Raw genomic sequence first — 19,938 nt, 5'->3', positions numbered from 1 at the left:
GCTGAAGTCGGCCTGCGACGTGGCCTGTCTGGGCACCGAGGGCGGGGGCGTTTACTTCTTGGAGCTCTCTGGCTTGACCCTGCTGGAGGACAAAGCCTTGTTCCAGGATGAGATCCTGCAGAGGTGAGGGGGCTGGGGCCAGGACCGGGGCTGGAGCCGGGGCTGGGGGGCAGCGAGGGGCCTGACTGTGCTCCCTTGTTCCCCGCTATGGCAGCGTGCCTGACGACTACCGTTGTGGGAAGGCCCTGGGGCCAGTCGAATCCCTTCAGGAGCATCCGCAAGACCCCAGCAAGATCCTGATCGGCTACAGCCGGGGGCTGGTGGTCGTGTGGGACGAAATCGCAAGGAAGGTCGACCATCTCTTCCTGGGCAACCAGGTACCGTGAGGTGGGCAGGGGCTGGCCAGGTGCCCGAGACGCTTTGTGCCTCCCATTGCACAGCTGGGCAGGCAGATGTCTGCACTTCCCCAGCAAGTGTCCGTGTCTCCCACACCCGAAGGAGTTGCCTCCCTTCTCTCGTGGCCCAGAGCTGCCTGGATGCTGCTGGCCTTGGCCCTGGAGCTGTGCTTAGTCCTGAACACCTTAACTAGGCTCCTCCTTGAGGGCTGGGGAGACTCGTGTAGCTGACATGCTCCTGGCTGATGCCTCGGACCTGCCCTCCACTGACCTGGGCAGCAGCTGGTTAGGATGCAGCTTCCCCCACAAATGCATCCACAATCTGCATCAAAGTAGCCCTCAAGCAGCCAACACTGGCTTAATTCCCCCCCGCGCACGCCCCCCATGAGCAAGCCAAGGGCTCCCTTTCCTCTTGGCTCATCAAGGGTTTGCTCGGGCCCTTCCCTGAGGACCCCTTGGCTTCTCCCAGTCTCCGATTCACGGCCCCGGTTGTCCCCCTCAGCAGCTGGAAAGCCTCACCTGGGAGCGGAGCGGCAAGACGGTGGTGAGCTCGCACAGCGATGGCGGCTACATGGTGTGGTCTCTGAACAGCTCTAGCCAGAAGACGCTGCAGCCCCTCCTGTCCACCATCCCTTATGGTGAGTTGGCTTGGCCTCGCGGCCTGCTCCCCCCCATGCTGCTTGGTGGCTTCTCTAGTCATGCCTGACTTCTCCTGCCCCCTGCTCTAGCAGGAGAGCGGGTGCGGGCATGTGTGACCCCAGGCTTCACCCCTGCCTCATGCAGCACCTGGACCCCCCCTGCAGCCATAAGTGTGAGCGCTGGAAGTCCTCTGCTGGGTGGGGAGCAATCCCTGGCATGTCAGCTGTGGGTCCAGGCGCAAGGGGTTTGGTTGGGTCTCATCGTGGTGCCAGAGGAGGTGTTTCTTCTCTGCCTGACTGCTGTAGTAGGCCAGGGTGCCCTGACTGGCTTTGGGAGTCCCTGGAGCTGGTAGCACTCCCTGGTGAGACGGGTGAAGCTCTCCTGAGGGATTTGACTTCTTACCTGGCCTTTCTGGCTGCCCTCCTGTGAGGAGATGCCTTGCCCAGCTGGCTTAGAGGGTGTGCAGTTCAGGCCCTTCGCCTAGTTCAATGCCACCCGAAGGACCAGCCCAGAACAGGGATGAAGGTGGTGTCCAGGGCCCTCTTGCAGGGGCAGATTGGATGTCAAGTCTGCACAATGAGCCGCCCTGGGCATCTGCCTCATGCAAGGGAACCGTGTGGGGAGCGTGCACCAGGCTCCAGCTGATGCTTGGAGAAGCTGGGTTGCACGCCGCAAGGACCGAGACTGACGGCCCATAGGAGCTTGCATCTAATATATCCTCTCCCTCATTTCTTGCAGGTCCTTTCCCCTGCAAAGCCATCAACAAGATCCTGTGGAGGACCTGCGAGTCCGGGTACGTCCCATGCCAGCACGGTTCTAGGCTGCCTGCTCCCAGGGGCTGCTGGGCTGTTGCCACGGGGTTGCCCATATGGCACCATCCCACCAGCTGCAGGCATGGGAGCTGAGGGACCCAGCATGTGCAGGGGGGGAAATTCCCCAAAACTCTACTGGTGCTGTTCAGAGCATGTCCTTGGCAGACTGAGAAGGGGCTCCCTGCCCTGGCAGGGGATGGGCTGGTGGGGAAAGCTGGGGGTGGGAGATCCGAGTATGTTGTGAGGCCCAAAGCAGGGGCTGAATGCAGCCCACAGGCCCAAGGAAGGGGAAAGGCCAACACGCACGGCCAGAGCCCAGTGCTGCAAGAGACTCCAGTCCCCAAGCAGCTGAGGGAAATGCCTTGCCAATCCTCCACCCCGCACAAGGCTGGGGCAGGAGGTTGTTGATTGGAGTGGACAGCGCTGCTCCTTGTCTCCCTTTAGCCATGACCCTCCACCTCGCAGCATGCTTGGCCTGGCCAGGGAAAGGCAGGAGGCTTTGCTCAGTGCTGCCGGCAGGATGCAGCCGAGCCCCTGCCTGCGCCTCTGCAGTCCGCCCACCCAGGCTGTGCACAGGGGCTGGAGAACATCTGGCACAGCTGGCTGGGGCTGGGGCTGTCCCAGGGAGGCGTTGGGGCTGCTGAGCTGCGGGGGCCATGGGGTGCTCGCTTAGTGATGGCTCCAGCTCCCTGCTGTCTCTTGCTCTGCTTCCAAGGCCTCCGTGGTGCTGGCCTGCTGTCGTGGTCCCCTCCTCTCTGCCCCCCGCGGGCAGGGCTGCCATTGGCTTTGCCTCTCCATGCCCGAGAACCTCCTCATGCAAAGCCTGCCCACAGTCCCCTCGGAGCAGGGCACCACATGTCAGTCTGCCCAGGCTTGGGACCTAACAGCAGGGCGGTGCTATGGCCAGACTCCCACCACCCCCACAGCTGGCATCGCCTATGCCTGGTGCAATCGGAAAGTCCCACGCCCCTTTTAACAAGCTCCTGTGGTGGAGCTGGGGTTGTTGGAGGCTCTGTTCCCAGCCCTGTCTTGTCCTCAGCTGGGACAGCTCTGACCATTGCCCTCTTTGCCTGCAGCAGCCACTTCATCATCTTCAGCGGGGGCATGCCCCGTGCCAGCTACGGAGACCGGCACTGCGTCAGCGTCCTGCAGGGACAGACCCTCGTCACCCTGGACTTCACCTCCCGCGTCATCGACTTCTTCACTGTACACAACACTGAGGCAGCCGAGGGGGGTATGTGGCCCACCCTCTGCACCCCAGAGGCTCCCAGCAGCTCCCAGCCAAGCCTAACTCATTCTGCTGCTTTTGTAGAGTTCGACAACCCCCGAGCCCTGGTGGTCCTGGTGGAGGAGGAGCTGGTGGTCATCGACCTGCAGACACCCGGCTGGCCCACGGTCCCTGCGCCCTACCTGGCACCCCTGCACTCGTCCGCCATCACCTGCTCCTACCACATCTCCAACGTCCCCCTGAAGCTGTGGGAGAGGATCATCAGCGCGGGGGAGCAGCAGAACCCGCAGCTCTCCTCTGTGGTGAGTCCTTCGTTCCCAGGGAAGGTGGGGCTGGGCTGGACTCCCATAGGACAAAAGGCCTGTCGCAGCAGGGCCAGAGTCCATTTGAGGCTATGAGGGGAAGTGGTTGGTATGGGGAGTTTGTGGGGGAATCTCTGCTCTCCTGGTGGGGTGGCTGAGCCCTGCTGGGTGGTCATGGCAGGGTGGAGGGATGTGGGTGAGGGTACCTGGTGACTGGCTGTCATGTAATGTCCTCTCGCCCCACCTGACTGTCTCTCTTTCTCTCTAGAACTGGCCAATTGATGGAGGGAAAAACCTGGCCCAGGAGCCCACCCAGAGGGGCTTTCTCCTCACAGGGTAAGTATGTGCCAGCTGCCCTCAGTGCCTGTTGCAATACCCTGGTGTGAAGGGCCGCACTAAGATGCCACCTTGGGCAGGCGCTTCCCCATGGAAGTTTCCTCCCTTGCTGGGTTCTGGGGACCCAGTGGGTCTCGCCCTGCCTGCAGCCTGTGCCCACGAGGCTGGCATCTCTGGGCTGCCAGGGGGCTGGGCTGAAGGGCTCTTGGGGCAGCAAAGTGAGAGGCAGAGTGGTCCAACGGGCGGAGCAGCAGGGCAGGACATTGGGGGTGCAGCGTGGAGGGGTGTGTGGGGAGGAGAGAGGAGTGGAAAGCCCAAGCGGGGTGTGGGATGGGCCAGTGGTGGTGAAGCCCTTCCTTGATGGCTGGGTGGGCTCGTGGCCCCTGTCTGGTTTGGCTGCGGGGCAGGAATGTGTCGCTGTTTGTTCTCTCTTCCTTGCTTTTCATTGTCTCGCTCTTGGCCAAGCGGCGCCGCCTCGGAGCCAGCAGCGCTGCTGGCTCAGGGCTGTGCCAGTCCCTCCGAACACACAGGCCAGGCTTGTGAACCGGCAGATGCGTAGCTGGTGGGGATCAGAGCCCCACCGACGTTTGGGGCATGCAGCGAAGTGCCTTTCCCCTGGCAGCCAGCATGCGGACGGCCCCATGCAGCTGGGGGCTTGGGTCAGCTGGCAGCGTCCCTCCGTGCTGTCTAGACTAGACTCCTGCCTGGGGAGTGTAGTGCCCCCACGCTGCCTCCTTGCCACCCCACGGACAGCCCCAGTCAATAAGGCGGCTGCTCTCTCATGGCCGGGCCTGAGTTGCATGCGACAGCTGAGCTGTGGGCCTCGGGGGTCGAAGCTGGTGGGCAAACCCCAGTGTCCCATGTGGGTTGAGGAGAACCCCAGGCTGGGGCGGGGGCAGCATTGCTAGCCCTGAGGGCAGTGAACGGCCATGTGCAGTGGGCTCAGCAACCTGCAGTTATGTTGCGTGTCTTGTCAGCTCCTCGCCTCAAACTGTGGCCCAGCTGCGGAGGTGCAAGGGCTGCTTCCTGGGCTCCAGAGGGCTCTGGGAGCTGTGAAGGTCGGGTCAGGCCCCGTTCCTTGGAAACTGCTTCCCTGGAGAGTTGTGGGCAGGCTTGGTGCAAACAGTGCTCGTGGCACCAGCCAGGGCTGTAGGCAGGGTAGGGCAGGCTTGGTGCAGCCTCCCAGGGCTCCGACCTTGGCTTTCCACAGGAGGCCGTCCTCCCAATTGCTGGCTGACCACATGGGTATCCTGCAGAGCTCGGCATGGCTGCAGACGTGGGGAGGGGGTTTTCCTTGCTCTGGAAGAGCCAGGGAGAGGGGTGCTCTGGAAGGGGTGTCCTAGAGCGGAGGCAGGCCTTGTGTCCCCTGTTCCCAGAGGCATTGATGGCGGGGGGGGAACTGTGTTGTTGCAGAGGAAGGCATTGAAATCCTCGAGTACCTGCCTGCCAGGGGGGGCTGGGGGCAGCTGGTAGAGAAGGGCTGACCGGAGGCACAGCTAGCTCCATGCAGTCGGCACAGAGCCCCTTGTTATTCCCCAGCATGCCTGCATTATTCATCTGGAAACCTGGCTGCCTTCATGCCACTGCCCCCTTCGGTTTCTCCAGAGCTGGGGAGCAAGGGAATGGCAGTCTGAGAGGGGTGGAGGCCAAGGCCGGGGGTGTGCGGTGTCAATGCAAAGCTCCAGCCTGGTCTGAGCAGAGACCGGGGAGGCAGGACCAGGAGACGGCTGCCCACACTCAGTTGCTCCTGACGGGGCCTGGCTTGGCAGCAGGCTTGCTGGTACCTTGGCTGGTTTGTGCTAGCTTCTGTGCCTCTAACTTGGAAGTGCTGCACGTTGCTGAGCTGGGGAGAGCTGCAAATGCTTGGTACCAGCCCAGGGCAGAGCAGCATCTGGCTAGTGCATTACCTCTGGGTCAGGGACTCCTGCCCTCATCTGGTCTGCAGAGTTGAGCTAACTCGCACAGCCTGAAGCAGGGCTGATGGAGGTGTTGGGAGCAGCTGCCTGGGTTCAGTGGGAAGCATGTCCTTAACTCTGGGTGAGGAACATCAAGCAGGGTCCAGGTGTTGCTCGTACCTGGGAACTCCTCCTAATGGCTAGAGGGGTTGATGCCTCCCTGGTATGAAGATGGAACAAGCGTTTGCTGGCCCGTTCCCCAAATTCTCTGAAGGGGAGTTCGAAAGAGGATGGTGGTGGCAGATGACGGAACAAGGAGCAATGGGCTCAAGTCACAGCAAGGGAAGTTTTAGGTTGGATATTAAGAAACTTTCTCAGTAGAGTAGTAAAGCACTGGCACAGGTTACCCAGAGAGGTGGCGGAATCGCCATCCTTGGTGGTTTTTAAGACCGGGCTGGACAAAGCCTTGCCTGGGATGATGGAGCTGGGGCTCATCCTGCTTTGAGCAGGGGGTTGGACTAGATGTGACCTCCCGAGGTCCCTTCCACCCCTAGTTTTCTGTGGTTGTGAATGCCCCTTCCCCTCCCTCCCCTGCTCATAGCCCAGGGCAGCGGTTCTGGCTCTGCTGCTCGCTTCAGGTGGGAGTTGATCAGGTGGGTTGACCTGGCGAGGGCCTTCAGGGGAGGCGAGCACTGTCCTGACCTGGGCGTGGGGTGTGGCCGGCATGTCTGCTCGGGCCAGGCTGGCAGGGGCTCACGGCCAGTCCCAGGCTCTGCCAGGGTGGAGATGCTTGCTTCTGGCTGCCTGCAGGGTGGGGACATGTAGGGGCCAGTACTAGCTTGTGGCTTGTCAGGGCTGCAGCGTGAAGCAGGGCTAGTCCCATGCCAGCTCATCATGCAATGACAGGTGTGCTCTCTTTCTCCCCTCACAGTCATGAGGACGGCACAGTCCGTTTCTGGGACGCGTCGGGGGTGTCCTTGAAGCCACTGTACAAGCTGGGCACAGCCAACATCTTCCAGACCGACTGCGAGCACAATGACAGCCTGAACCAGGCCGAGGAAGAGTGGCCGCCCTTCCGCAAGGTACCGCGGCCTCCACCCTCCTGGTTGAACATTGCTGGCTAGGGGAGGGAGAGGAAGCTTGGCGCGCTCACCTAAGTGACCCCCAAGGGGCATCATCTATGCCAGCGCCCCCTGTCCTAAGGCCTTCTTTCCCCACCTTGTTTCTGGCCTTCTGGGCCAGACTGCTTGGCTGCACCAGTGTGAATCTGGAGTGACTCTGGATTCTGCTGAGGGCCCCCATGGACTTAAAGTGCAGTGAGGGGGAAGCTCAGCCTTGCTCTGTGAAGAGCAGTGGGCCTGCAGTCCGTGCTCCAAGCTGCCCTGACTAAGCCTGTGCCCAGCATCCCTGGCAGGCATCTTTGGCGTCAGCAGCCAGGGCAGTGCTGGCTTGGTGCCTGGGCGCCAGCAGGTGTGTTATCTCCGTGTGGGTGACAGATTGTATCAGTCTCAGCTTCCAGCGAGACCCAGACAGATTGTGATCGAGCTGGCAGCTTCCAAGGCCCAGCGCCAGCTGGTGGGACCCAACCTGCTGAGGAGTGCAGGCCCTCCTGCACTGCTGCCCCCTTCGCTAGGGCACTGCGTCGGCCTCCCGGAGTCTGGCAATGCCCCACAGCTCTGCTGCTCCCGTGGGGGTGGGACGCAGGGAGCCCGTGTCTCTTCCAGCCACCTCTGCTCCAGTGCTTGCAGCCCCTTGTCTGTGCTGGGCATCAAGGATACTAACTGGTTAGCTCCCAAGTAGCCTCCGCTGCCACAGCTGCAGGCAGGGCTGTGCACACACTGTGTGCATGGTCATGCAGCATCCATCTGTGCTGCTCTGCCGGGCACAGAGCTGGCACAGCCTGGTACCCACTTCTGTTTCACTGGAGTCCCACCGTGTGACCAGAGGTGCCCCAGTGCTGATGGGGGAGGGGGTTACCGGGGTCCTGGGGGGGGCATCCCATAGTCTTTGTCCCCCTGGGCTGTGCCTCAGTGTCTGAACACCCAGATCTGCATCAGCTCGTTCAGGTGACCTGCAGTGCCCTGGCTCAAGCTTCAGTGCCAGAGGGAAACTCCTGGGGAAAGCTGGTCTCCTCCAGGCCAGTTGGGAGCCAAAGCCTGCATGGCTGATCCCAATGGAGTCAGGGGGATGGTCTGCGTTGAGGCCTGGCCCTGGGACAGCGGAGTGGAGGACCCTAGCAGTGTGTATGTTCATCCTGCTGGAGACCAGCCTGAAAGCAGCACTGAGCTTCCACTGGCTTGTGTCTACAGCTCCTGACCCCCTGCTCCCTCTTTCCATCGCGCAGGTCGGCTGCTTCGACCCCTACAGTGATGACCCCCGGCTGGGCATCCAGAAGATTGCGCTGTGCAAATATACAGCCAGGATGGTGGTGGCTGGCACTGCAGGGCAGGTAGGGCAGTGCTGGGGAAACGGCCCCCTGGCCCTGTCTTGGGGGTGCGGGAGCATCCAGTGAGAGCAGCCATTCCCTTTCTCTAGACCCTTGACCTCTTGGGCATCTCCCTGAGGGCCAAGGGGCTGATGCGGCTGCACTCTCCCCAGCCAATGTCTCCCAGCTGGGGAGGCTCTGCCTCTTTTTGGAGAGGCACCGTCTGTTCATTCATGAGCCCTGGGGTGTCTGGCCTGGCCTGGCCTGTTCCTCTGCCCCTGTTCTGGGCACTCCCCCTCCAGCACTAAGGCTCCCATCTGAGCAGCCACCTGCCTCTGCCCTCTACTGAGGTACCCAGCCGTGTCTGAGCTGAGAGTCGTGTCCCCCGTTCCCTGCCAGCTGTGGGTTGCATTGGCCAAACCAAGGGCTGGGCTATCCCAAGCCTGGCTGGGGTTGGAGTGGATCCTGGACCCCGTTCTAAACCAAGAGCCCAGGCCCCTGCCTGAGTGCCACTGTCCCCTGGGCTCCCTGCAGGTGCTTGTCATGGAGCTGAGTGATGAGAAGTCAGAGCACGCCATCAGTGTGGCCACGCTGGACCTGCTGCAGGACCGCGAGGGCTTCACTTGGAAGGGACATGACCGGCTGGCGCCCAAGAACGGCACCATCGCCTTCACCCCTGGCTTCCAGCCCAGCATCCTGGTGCAGAGCCTGCCCCCAGCCGCCGTCCCCGCCGTCACCCTCCACTCTGAGTGGAACCTCGTTGCCTTTGGCACCAGCCATGGCTTCGGCCTCTTCGACTACTACCGCCGCAACCCCGTGCTGGCCAGGTGAGGCTGTGCCACAGGGTGATGCTTAGGACTCGGTGCCCGTGGAGGTGACTCTTCATGCCCCTTGCCCCAGAACAGAGGAAGGGGTGATTAATTGGCATCTCCTGACCTCTGCACCACTGAGCACCCTTCCTAGGGAGCCCTCAGATGCTCCTGGCCCCTGTCTGGACCCCATTGGGTCATGGGGCTGCTCTATGCCCGCGTGCTGCGTGGACCCTGGCTCAACTTGGAGAAGCCAATGCTGTCTTGCTCAGGTCCCTGCCACACATTCAAATGAAAGCTGGATAAAGCCAGTTACAGAGTTGCTGCACACTTTCAGGCACTCGCTTTGTATCTGGCTTCCTTTGTATGGTGTGATACTTGCTTTGCACATGTGACTGGTTTAAATTTTATTGCGATTTAACCAGTGAATTGCACAACATATGCAACATGTAGCAGGGGCCTTGGCAACCTCCGTGCGCAATGCCATCATCCCAGCTGGCTTGTCCACGTGCCAGGCTGGTGCTGGGGGCTCTCTCAGCTGTGACTACAAGTATGGCTGGCTCTCAAGCCATTGTGCCCCCACCTGCTATCTGGCACTGCAGCCTGCCAAGGAGGGAGCTATAACCTTGCTGGGGCCGCCGTTGCCCCCCAACTGCATTTTGTCCAGGTTGGTGAGGTGCCCCCAGAGGCTGTGGCCTGTGGTACAAGCCATATTTTATTGCTGGGACCAAGGGAGATGGCATAATCCCAGCAGCATGGCTCTGTGCTCTGAGCTGATGGGTGGAGCTTAGTCTCAATTACCCCCAGTTTAGGGCTTGGTCCAGGAGTTGGCATGTGCAGCTGGCTCTGCTCGGGCTGAGCCAGGCATGTGCTCTAAGAGGGGAGGGTGGTCACCCTCTGTGCTGGGGCTGGAGGAGCCCTTGGTGCATGCCAGCCTGAAGCACTTATGTCTGCCTGCAGATGCACCCTGCACCCCAACGACTCCCTGGCCATGGAGGGGCCCCTGTCCCGTGTGAAGTCCCTGAAGAAGTCGCTGCGCCAGTCCTTCCGCCGCATCCGCAAGAGCCGCGTCTCTGGCAAGAAGCGGGTCCCCACCAGCAGCCCCTCCAGCAAGGTGAGCATGGGCATGCAAGCTCCCCTATGGGAATCTGCTGTAGCTGCTGCTCTGCTCTCACTGTTGGCAAATCTGTCAGGGCAGGGGAGGCCTGAGCTGCTGATGGATAAACCCAGCAGGATATCTCTTCCTTCTGCTCAGGAGTTCTGTCAAAGGCACAAGTTGTGTTTTGGGGGGAGCTGTCTGTGACACCTTGGGTCCTCCCAGGAGGGAAGGAAGCTCAGTGTGATGGAGAGGGGCTAAGTGATTTGCCTGGGGTCAAATGGGGGGTCAGTGGCAGAGTAGGGAGCTGAATTCAGGTCGCAGCCACTGGACCCTCTTTGCTTCCCATCATTGTTTGACTTTCCCCCCGGACCCCTGCTGCCTCAGGGCTGTGACCTGAAGCTGATCCCCGAGCCCCCTCTGATCTTGGGTTGGCATCTGGTCCTGCAGGTGCAGGAAGCTAATGCCCAGCTGGCGGAGCAGGCAGGGCCTCCCGAGGTGGAGATGACGCCCGTGCAGAGGCGGATCGAGCCCCGGTCGGCTGACGACTCGCTCTCGGGCGTGGTGCGCTGCCTCTACTTTGCCGACACTTTCCTGCGAGACGGTGAGCCCTCAGGACTGTCCGCGTGTGATTGCTGGCGGTCACTTCCCCTGGGCTGCAGGAGGAGGGAGGGCTTGCTGCAAGAGCTTGGCATGGGCAGTGCCAAGCTGGGCTGGGCCCCTTCTCTCTGCTGGTAGCGAAGGCAAGAAGCCTGGGAGTCGGGAAAGAGCCTCTGTGCCCTTGATGGTACAACACTGCACAAAGGAACGGGCTTTTCCTTCCTGACCCCCATAGTGCCCAGCCTCTGCCCTGAAGCGTGGGGGTGAAGGGACCATCTCGCTGCAGCTGAGGCAGTGTTAACAGCTGTCTGCGAACCCTCTGCTGCTCTCTAAAGCTGCGGAGCAGCCTGTGCCGCTTGCCTAAGGTCTCTCGGACAGCTGTCCTTCCCTGCTTGAGCTCCTTGGTGCTAATGACCCAGAACTTGGCATCCATGGGGCCCCAGGGAGAGGCAGGGTGTTACCAGTGCTGCTCGCCCACAGCCACGCACCACGGGCCCACCATGTGGGCAGGCACCAACTCGGGCTCCGTATTCGCCTACGCGCTGGAGGTGCCATCGCAGGAGAAGTTTTCGGAGCGGGCAGTGGAGGCCGTGCTGGGTAAGGAGATCCAGCTGATGCATCGCGCGCCTGTCGTGTCCATCGCGGTCCTGGACGGCCGTGGCAACCCCCTGCCCGAGCCCTACGAGGTGTCGCGGGACCTGGCCAAAGCCCCCGACATGCAGGGCAGTCACTCCGTGCTCATCTCCTCCGAGGAACAGTTCAAGGTGAGGTGCTTGCTGGTGTCCCAGGTGCAAGCAGTTCCCAGCTGCTGCCTCTGCTTGCTTGGCCTCTCCCAGGCCGGCCAGGAAGCCAGAGGCAGAGGTCCCTGCGAAGGGGAGAGCCTGTCAGGTCGGGGGCTCCAGAGTTGCAGGGTGCTGCAGAGAGGTTCTGGGATGTGCAGCCCAGTCCAGGAGGGAGCTGGCAGGGATTTGGGGATGGGAGTGTCTCTGCTTGGTCTCATCTTGTGTGCAGGGCTCTGGGGCAAAGTCCCAGCGCCCTGTCCCATAAGGGTGGCTGGTGGCCAGGACAGGCCTGGGGCTTCTGTGGCAGCTTGCTCCTAAGCAGGCCATTTACCCCAGCCTGTTGCAGCTTGGAGACCCTGGCGTGGGACTGATTTGGTTCATGGGTCTCTGGCTTATAGCTGTGCAGGGGGGGGATCCCTCTCTCACTTCCCCACCCCCTCACTCCCCTGCCTCTTCCCAGGTATTCACGCTGCCCAAGGTCAGCGCCAAGACCAAGTTCAAGCTGACGGCGCACGAAGGCTGCCGGGTGCGGAAGGTAGCGCTAGTGAGCTTCGCCAGCGCGGCCTGTGAGGACTATGCAGAGCACGGGCTGGTCTGCCTCACTAACCTGGGCGACATCCACATCTTCTCTGTGCCCGGCCTGCGGCCCCAGGTACACTATGACTGCATCCGCAAGGAGGACATCAGTGGCATCGCCTCCTGCGTCTTTACCAAGCACGGCCAGGGTGAGCCTGGGGACAGGGCAGGCTGGGACATGGAGCTGAGGGGACTCCTGGGTCTGTAGGTGCTGGGCACCTCCACCTCCTGCTAGCAGGAGGCAGTGCTGGCTTCAGGATATGCTGTTCCCAGCCCTGCCTCCCTGCCATCTGGGTCCTTGTATGCTGCCCTGCCCCCTGGTGCTGTGGCCATGGGGATGTGAACCATCCTAGGCCTGCTAGAGGCTGGAAGGAAGCAGTGGGAGCCTCGTCTCCAGGGTAGAGCCATGTTGGGCAGCTCTGCCAGCACCGTGACCCCGAGCAGGGGGTGTCTGACACTGTCCTGGGTCCCCTCCCGACAGGCTTCTACCTGATCTCGCCCTCGGAGTTCGAGCGCTTCTCCCTGAGCGCCCGAAATATCACGGAGCCGCTCTGTTACCTGGAGCTCACCCGGCGGCACGACGGCACCTGTCTGGGGTAAGGTGGGATCTCTGGGGTAAGGCTGTGACCTGGCTACGCATTACGGTGTTGCTCAGGGATCATCCCATGGTGGTCCAGCCCTCAAGCCAGGCTCTGGGAGCCTGAATTGTGGCCCCTCTCCCCCCTCCTGCTCTGTCCTTCAGGAACAGCTTCCCGGGGACGCCAAAAATGAGCCAGGCCAATGGCACGAACGTCCTTCCCGGCTCAGAGGCCAGCCACTCCCCTGCTGACAGCGACCGTAAGGAGACGCCAGGGGGGGGGGGGGGGGCACCTGCAGGGGAAGTGGGGACCTGCTCTTCTGCAGCTGCCCTTGCTCTGGGTGCTGATGGATGAATCTTGCAGTGGGAGAGACGGTGCTCCTCTAGCCCTGGGGTCTGTGTGCACCCAGCTGTGCCTGGCAGTGCTACCCTTGGTCTGTGCCTCCCCCTGGCACAAGCTTGTGCGGCTCCCTGTGGGGTGGTGGGGTTGCAGCCCAGCCCTGCAGGCCCTGCCTCCTTCTGAAGGAGGGGTTGGCTTGGGTGTCTTTGCCACTCCTGGGCTCAGGGGGCTGGGAGGTGTTTCCCAGGTTGCAGTTGCGGGGGTGGGTCGTATTATTGGAGCAGCCCCTGGGGCGGTGTTGGCTCCAGGCAGCACCTACCTGCCTGCCAGCGCAGCCCCTCTAGAGCTAGCACGAGAGGCCCCAGCACCCAGCAGTGCCCTTGCTCCCTGCCCGCAGGGACGTCTGAGGAGCACCAGGCCGCCTTCTCCCTGACGCCCGTTGACTCCCCCAACAGCAGCCTGGAGACACCGGTGGACTCCACCGGGGACATCACTGTGGAGGAAGTGAAGGACTTCCTGGTGTGAGTGGGCACGGGGCATCTTGGGGCTTTCCAGCTGGGGTGTCACTGACTATCTCAGGCCTGCTCTGCCCTCCCCTGGCAGAGCCCAGCACGTGGACATGACCGGTTTCCCAGGCCAAGCCCGCATATCCTCTCTGTGGCTCTGAGCCTCTGCTTTGCCGCACCCGGGAGCCCCCAGCGGTGCACAGAGCCGAGGGGCTTCCAGCTTCGCCTGCCGGTGCTGGAGGGGTGGGGGGATGCCCTGGAAGCGCTGCCGCAGCAGGGGTCTTGCAAACACTGTGCCCTTCTCTCTCCCAGCTCCACGGAGGAAGCCGAGAAGAACCTGAGGATCCTAAGCGAGGAGGACGCTCGGTTGCTGGGGATCCTCATCAAGTGAGGTGCGAGGCAGCCCGGGGCTGTGGGAGGGGAGAGGGCAGCTGGGCAGAGTCAGGGCACCGCGTACACCTCTGAGAGCCAGGAGCTGCCTGGGCTGACGTGCAGGGCTGCTGCCCCTCTGTGGCAGGCTCCTGTCTTGCAGCTGTCCTGGCCTCCCTACGCTAAGCACTCCCTGTAGCCCCAGTAGGTCTCTCCTTGGCTGGGCTACTGGAGGGGGGCAGTAGGGGTTACAGAGTGCATGGAGCAGGGCAGGCTTAATGCCACAGGCCCTGGGGAGCCCGACTAGCCTAGCTGGAGACACCTGCCTGGTGGGGAGTGTCCACGGTGCAGACCCTGGGCCTTCATCAATTCATCTCTGTCTGCCTGGAGGCCTGGGGCCCATCCAGGTGGTCCAAGACCCCTGGCAGCTCAGCCTGTGCCCCGCGAAGGGCAGCATCATATGTGCATCTAACCGCTTAGCTGCTGCGCATGGAAACAGCTGCTTTTCCATGAATCTCCTCTGTGGGTTTGCAAGGCTGGAAGTGAAAGGGGAGGAGGGAAAGTTGCTTTTTCTATGGGGGACAAAGGGGGAATGAGCCGGGACCGCAGCTTGTAGGGCAGTGCTTGAAGGAGGGGGGGCTTGCCTGGCCCAGCTACTGCTGCTGCCTTGCTGGGGGTGGCAGGGGAGGGAGAAGGGAAGGATCTGTTCTCTGTGCCATTGCCCAGGGGTCCCTGCGCAGGCTGGTCACGTCCCCAGTCGCTCTCCTGCCCCTTAAGAAGGCAACTGTGTGCTGTTGCACCCCCGAAGCCTTGCTGACAGCCGACATGTGCGCTCTCGTGCAGGAAGGCAGCTGCCATGGAACTGTGGCCGCACCCTACGCGGACCTTGCAGATGTGCGACTCCCCCAGGATGCAACAACGCTTCTCCCCAGAGCCCCTCGCGTAATGTAGACTTGCCGCCGCCTTCCTAACACCCAGACTGGACGTTGGCGCCCGTTGGCTCCCTGCCTGCGCGGCTGTTGGACTTCTCCCCACCTGACGTTGCCCCGAGACCCTCCCTGCACAACACTACAGCTCGGCCAGCATGGACAGGGCAGGCGCAGGGGCCTGGGCCCCTCTGGACGCACTGGACCTGGAAGGTCTTAGACACTTGTTCGTCACTTATTTCCCTTCCACCATCCCCCCCCCCACCTGAGGAGCACATGGAAGGAGCTGCAGGACATGGCTCTCGGCCTGCCCCCAGGAGCTCCTGGACTTCATGCCCACTGCGCACCTTCCTCACTCGGGGCTGCCCCGTGGCACCAGAGCTGTGGACGGGGATGGGGCTTTTACCCCTGCTCACCGGCTTGCCAAGGCCTACGGTTGAGGGCACGGAGGACCTTCCCTGTTGGTGCCAACTCCCTGGAGATGTAGCCCAGCCAGCCCCCTGCTACCAGCCCATGCCAAGGGCCCTGACTCCTCTGGCTGTGGTGCCCCCTTGGCGCCCAGGGCCTTGCTCTGCATGTGGCTGCTCCAGCTGGGAGGAGTGGCCTGACCGCTGTGCCCACTTTGTCCCCTGCACAAACCTACACGGCTGCCATGCAGCACCAGCACCGTGGGGCACAGGCCTGTCCCTGTCACCCTCCCTACCCCAGAGGAGCATGTCCAGACTCCCATGGAGGCAGGGGAGCGTCCTCACTCTCACGCTCAGGCAGGGGAGAAACACAGTGGCCTTCAACACACCAGGTTTTCCAAGGGCTTCCCCCACCGGGGACTCGGCGCTCTCCTTTTAGGGTGCTGCTAGGATCCTCCCCTGGCACTGACCCAGCCCCTGTGTGGGGCTGGCGGCTGCTGAAGGTGCGTGGTTTGGGCTCCTCTAGGAAGGGTGCAGGGGGCCCAGTGCCCTGCTGGCCGGGAGTAGAGGGCCTGGCCGGGGTTGCTCCAGCCTCTGAGCTGGGCAAGGCTTTTGCCTGCGCTGGTTCCTGCTCCCGGTGCCCTGGCTCCTTCCTTCACCCCTGCAGGGCTTCTCACTGGGTTTGCACCTTGCCCCTCTGCCTGTGCAGGCTGGGCTGGGTTTTCCCACAGTGGGGCTAACGCAGCGGCTCCCATCTCCGGAGCAGTTGGCTCCTTTTTCTCCCCTGTGCCGGGGCAGGCGGGGCCCTGAGGCCTGCAGGCAGGCCAGCTGCGGGGCTGGGGGTGGCTCGCTGTAGCGCTGCTCCCCTGCCAGGGACCTGCCCACTTTCTTGCCACAGAGCAAGGGGGCGCAGGCAGGTGCAGCAGGGTTTACTGTGCCGTGGCGCAGGGCAAAGGGAGCCAAGGCCTGATGGGGCTGTGGGGGTGTAAGCTGGGACCATGGAGGCCTGCGGGTGCTTTTCCTTGCAGGCACAACTGGATGTGCCAAGTTGGGGCCAGAGGGCCTGAGCTGCCCCCTGCCCCTCCCCATCTGGGGCATCTCTGGGCCCTGTCCTGTGCCTGGGCAGGGGAGCCTGGGGGCAGGCTCCAGTATCCCTGGCAGCACAACCCCCTCGTGACCTTTTTGTTAAGATGGATTTAGCAGTGTTTAGTTATTAAATAGGAAAAATACTGGTTTTTAATATGGAAAATAAAGCATTTAATATCTCGTAGCACTGGGCTCCTGCTTGGGGTGGGGGGGCAACCAGAGCCCTGGGCTCCTCTCTGCAGGGGGGTCCAGGGTATCTGAGCGCATCACTGGGTTGGGGGGAGGTGGTGCTGGGCCCTGCCAGGGATGCAGCAACTGCCATCTGGGCTCTGGGTCTTGCAGGTCATGTGCGTTGGGGGTATCTCAGGTCTCTTCCACATCGGGGGTGCTGGGTATCTGCAGACCTTGGGCAGCTGCTTCCCTCACCCCCAGGGCTTGGCCACGTGATGGGGTATTTGGTGCTACGGGACGCAAGGGGCGATGTCGAGAGGGCTTTCTGCACTTTGTTAGCACGTGCAGCTTATCGATTTTTTTGTTTGAAGATCCATCCCCTCCCCTGCATGTACAGAGGGGCAGACATCATTCCCTTGACCATGCTCCCTTCACCCCAGCCCATGCGCTTCTCTTCTTTTCCCCTTCAGCCTCCGGTTCCTCTCTTTCAGTCCATGTTAAGCGTGATGTTGCTTCCTCTCTCTTTCCTCAGAGCCCTGCATAATCCAAATCTCGTCAGCTTCTGCTCAGCCCTACTTTGAAATTTTGGAGAAGCAAGGATTTCTTCAGGTCACCTCTTCTACTCGTTGGGATGGAGTTGCACAAGCTTCTGCAGGCAAGACATCCTTCACCCACCTCTTGCATTTGAAAGCTTATCTAACTATCCAACTAGATGGTCAGAAGAGGCCACCCTAAGAAATCCTTGTCTCCTGTATAACTCCTGGACTATCACGGCTGCATCATCATTCTGATGCTGAACTTTAGATTCGCGCCACGTTGGTCCTTAAGTGAAGGAAAGTGCCGGTTCTGCAAGCAAACAGCGTTCAGAAACGCTTCTCAAACTTTCTGGGTTGGAGATAAGGTCAGGCTTTTTTAATGCAAATTCCACAAATTTCTACCACATTTCTAAGCATCTGTCTTCTCCCCTGTAGCGCACTGACTCGTGAAGACAACTTTTCCATTACTAAGATGCCCCTCATTTTAAACCTGTCAGTGCTGTGAGGGGTGTTGTCCTGGAAGAGAAGCAAGCTTTTGCAATTGCAATTCTTACAGTCATTAGAGTGAGCGATCAATTCCTCATGACTCCTAGTTAACAAAGTGATCCAAGTCTGTCCAAAGAGGTAAGGGTTTCTTTAAAGTGATGGCTTTTTACTGGACCAACTTCCTAGTTGTGATGGGGATAATGAGCCCTCAAATGCAAGACTTTCTCCATCAGGAGATCAATGTAGTTGGTCCAGTACAAGATGTTACCCTAAAAAATCCTTGCCTTTTTAATTCCAGGATTATCGTGGCTATACCATTGCTCTAAACAGTAGGTCCCTTGCAGAAGGCAAGCTTGTTCTGGAGGGAAAGCTGGGCTATTTAATGCCTCTTCACTCAGCTGACTTCATTGTCAAGACTGTGGTGGAAGAACAGATTGGAGAGAGGGTACTTCAGCAGCATTTCCTCCCTCGAGTCATCCCTGAAACATTTCAACATTGACCCAAAGTCCTGGGAAGATCACACTAGGAGTAATGGTCAGTCTGGACACCCTAGTTCTGAAGTAGCTTTTCCTAATGTTGAGCCTGAAACGATCTTCCAGGAGTTTGTGACCACTACTCCTAGTCTCTCCTAAGGGTGCCTGGTGAACAGTTGTTCACCGAGCCCTAGATGCATGCTTCTGATGTAGTGGTAAGCTGCTATCAAGTCCCCTCTCGTCCTTCTCTTTTTCAGGCTGAAGAGTCCCAGGTTCCTCAGCCTTTCCTTGCATGGCTTGCTGTGCAAGTCTGTGCTCGTATGGGGTGACGGGGGACAATAAGCTTAATACGAGCCAGCAGCGTGCCCTTGTTGCCAGGAAGGCTAATGGCATCCTGGGCTGCACTGGTAGTAGGAGCGTTGCCAGCAGGATGAGGGAAGTTATTTGTTCCCTCTATTCGGCACTGGAGTCCCGTGTCCAGCTGTAGGCCCCCATTAGAGGAAGGATGTGGACAAGTTGGGGAGAGTCCAGGGGAGGGCAACAAAATGCTTTGGGGATGGGGGCGTGACTTGTGAGGGAACTGGGCTTATTTAGTGTAGAAGAGGAGCCTGAGAGGGGACTTGATAGCAGCCTTCAACTCCCTGCAGGGGGTTACAAAGAGGCTGGAGCTGGACTGTCCTCAGTCGGGGCAGGTGACAGAGCAAGGAGCAATAGGCTCCAGTTGCAGCAAGGGGAGTTGAGGTTGGATATGGGGAAGAATTTTCTCCCTAAGAGGGTGAAGCCCTGGAGCAGGTCACCCAGAGCGGTGGTGGAAGCTCCAGCCTTGAGGGTTTTTAAGGCCTGGCTCGACAAAGCCTTGGCTGGGATGATGCAGTTGAGGCTGGTCCTGGTTGGAGCAGGGGCTTGGACTAGATGTGACCTCCTGAGCTCCCTTCCCATCCTTTATTTTCTGATTCTGGGCCTGGTACTGGGGCCTGCTTTGTGGTCAGACCCTTCTCCTGCCACGCATTACAGCTCCATGCCCCTGCCGTGCCTGCCCTGAGCCAGCTCCACAGAAGTCTGCCCCACAGCCCCAGCCAGCTCCCTGGGGAGGGGGCACAGGCAGGGACAGCCTCCCCTCCACCCCCTGCTTCTGCCACAATCACCACCAGGGCTACAGATTGCTGTGAAGTGCAATTTTATTGATATGATGCAGCGCATGGGCCCACACAGCCCCTCTCTGAATCCCTGACCCCATGAGCACAGACAGCAGCAGCAGAGGGCAGAGCCCGCTGGGATCCTGGAGCTGGGGATGGAGGAGGAAGATGGGGGCAAGACCCGGCACCCCCTACTTCACGCTGTGGAGCAGAGTGGTGCCCACCGGGTGCTGCCACGCACTTGTCCCGCTCTCAGGGCCACTAGAGGCCATTGGGGCTCAGCCCAGCATGGCAGCTCTTCAGGCCCCACTGCGGGCAGGGAGCAGGGTCTGGGCGTGTGCAGAGCTAGGACGGGTTGGTGCATTCCCCACAACACGACGCCAGCCCCAGCACCCTGGACTCCTCAAGGCAGAGCCCGAGAGCATTTGCAGGATGAGGGAGGGACGGGGCAGCGAGGCCGTGCTGCTACCCTCCAGCAGCAGGGAGCACCCAGTGTGGAGCAGCAGCAGTGGGGGGGCAGTGGGTCCCTAAGGCACAGACGGCCGCTCACCCCTGTTCCAACCCTGGGGAATGGGGGGTGGGGGTTGAACCTGCTCCTGCTCCCAGCAGCAGGCAGGCAGTGAGCTGGGTTCAGGCTGGAGCAGCTGCTCTCTGCTTCCACCATTTCTGCCTGGGTTGAACAGCAGCTGCCAGCTCCCAGCCGGTGCCCTGCTCTCCCTGCACCAAGTGCACCCGCAGCTGCAGTCCCCAGGCTCCAGTGAGGTGCCCAGAGCCTTCGCTGCCCCCAGGCATGGCACAGCCTGCTCCTCCTTGGAGCCCAGAGGCACATGAGAGAGGCCATGTGTGAGGCTGGGCAGAAGCCACCTCCACAGCCACTCCTGAGTTCTCTGGTGCCGAGGAAGGAGGCGGAAGCAGGCACCACACACCGCTGGCTGCAGCCATGCTGAGTGCAGCACAGACAGATCCAGCAGCAGGGAGGCACGGGCAGCACCGGCCAGTGTTGGGGGCTGTAGGGGTAGGGGGCTGGGGG

The 19,938-nt window shown here is 61.1% G+C and overlaps 2 protein-coding genes across 4 annotated transcripts in view; one reads left to right on the top strand and one right to left on the bottom strand.

The window, feature by feature from the left end:
• LLGL1 (LLGL1, scribble cell polarity complex component) overlaps positions 1–16,283 on the top strand; it is a 33,105-nt gene extending 16,822 nt beyond the window's left edge. Inside the window, exons 5-23 of one of the 3 annotated variants that reach the window (XM_025204655.1) lie at positions 1–123; positions 215–377; positions 901–1,033; positions 1,773–1,827; positions 2,923–3,080; positions 3,159–3,376; positions 3,645–3,712; positions 6,539–6,689; positions 7,952–8,056; positions 8,567–8,859; positions 9,802–9,955; positions 10,388–10,541; positions 11,018–11,301; positions 11,780–12,044; positions 12,377–12,491; positions 12,638–12,732; positions 13,210–13,333; positions 13,631–13,710; positions 14,531–16,283. In XM_025204655.1, coding sequence (XP_025060440.1) covers positions 1–123; positions 215–377; positions 901–1,033; positions 1,773–1,827; positions 2,923–3,080; positions 3,159–3,376; positions 3,645–3,712; positions 6,539–6,689; positions 7,952–8,056; positions 8,567–8,859; positions 9,802–9,955; positions 10,388–10,541; positions 11,018–11,301; positions 11,780–12,044; positions 12,377–12,491; positions 12,638–12,732; positions 13,210–13,333; positions 13,631–13,709 — 2,737 coding nt within the window. In that variant the 3' untranslated portion in view covers position 13,710; positions 14,531–16,283. Of the gene's footprint in view, positions 124–214; positions 378–897; positions 1,034–1,772; positions 1,828–2,922; positions 3,081–3,158; positions 3,377–3,644; positions 3,713–6,538; positions 6,690–7,951; positions 8,057–8,566; positions 8,860–9,801; positions 9,956–10,387; positions 10,542–11,017; positions 11,302–11,779; positions 12,045–12,376; positions 12,492–12,637; positions 12,733–13,209; positions 13,334–13,630; positions 13,711–14,530 lie in introns of all 3 variants that reach the window. The other 2 variants (XM_014520153.2, XM_025204654.1) reach the window with 2 other exon arrangements.
• Positions 16,284–19,169: 2,886 nt separating this feature from the next.
• Positions 19,170–19,938, bottom strand: part of FLII (FLII, actin remodeling protein) — a 17,083-nt gene continuing 16,314 nt past the window's right edge. Inside the window, exon 30 of the mRNA XM_025204650.1 lies at positions 19,170–19,217. Coding sequence (XP_025060435.1) covers positions 19,170–19,217 — 48 coding nt within the window. The remainder of the gene's footprint in view (positions 19,218–19,938) is intronic.

The sequence above is a fragment of the Alligator sinensis genome, unplaced genomic scaffold (genome assembly GCF_000455745.1).
Source record: "Alligator sinensis unplaced genomic scaffold, ASM45574v1 scaffold1283_1, whole genome shotgun sequence".
Classification (NCBI taxonomy): domain Eukaryota; kingdom Metazoa; phylum Chordata; order Crocodylia; family Alligatoridae; genus Alligator; species Alligator sinensis.
Note: the sequence above shows the minus strand (reverse complement) of the source record. Positions and strands in the feature narration are given on the sequence as shown.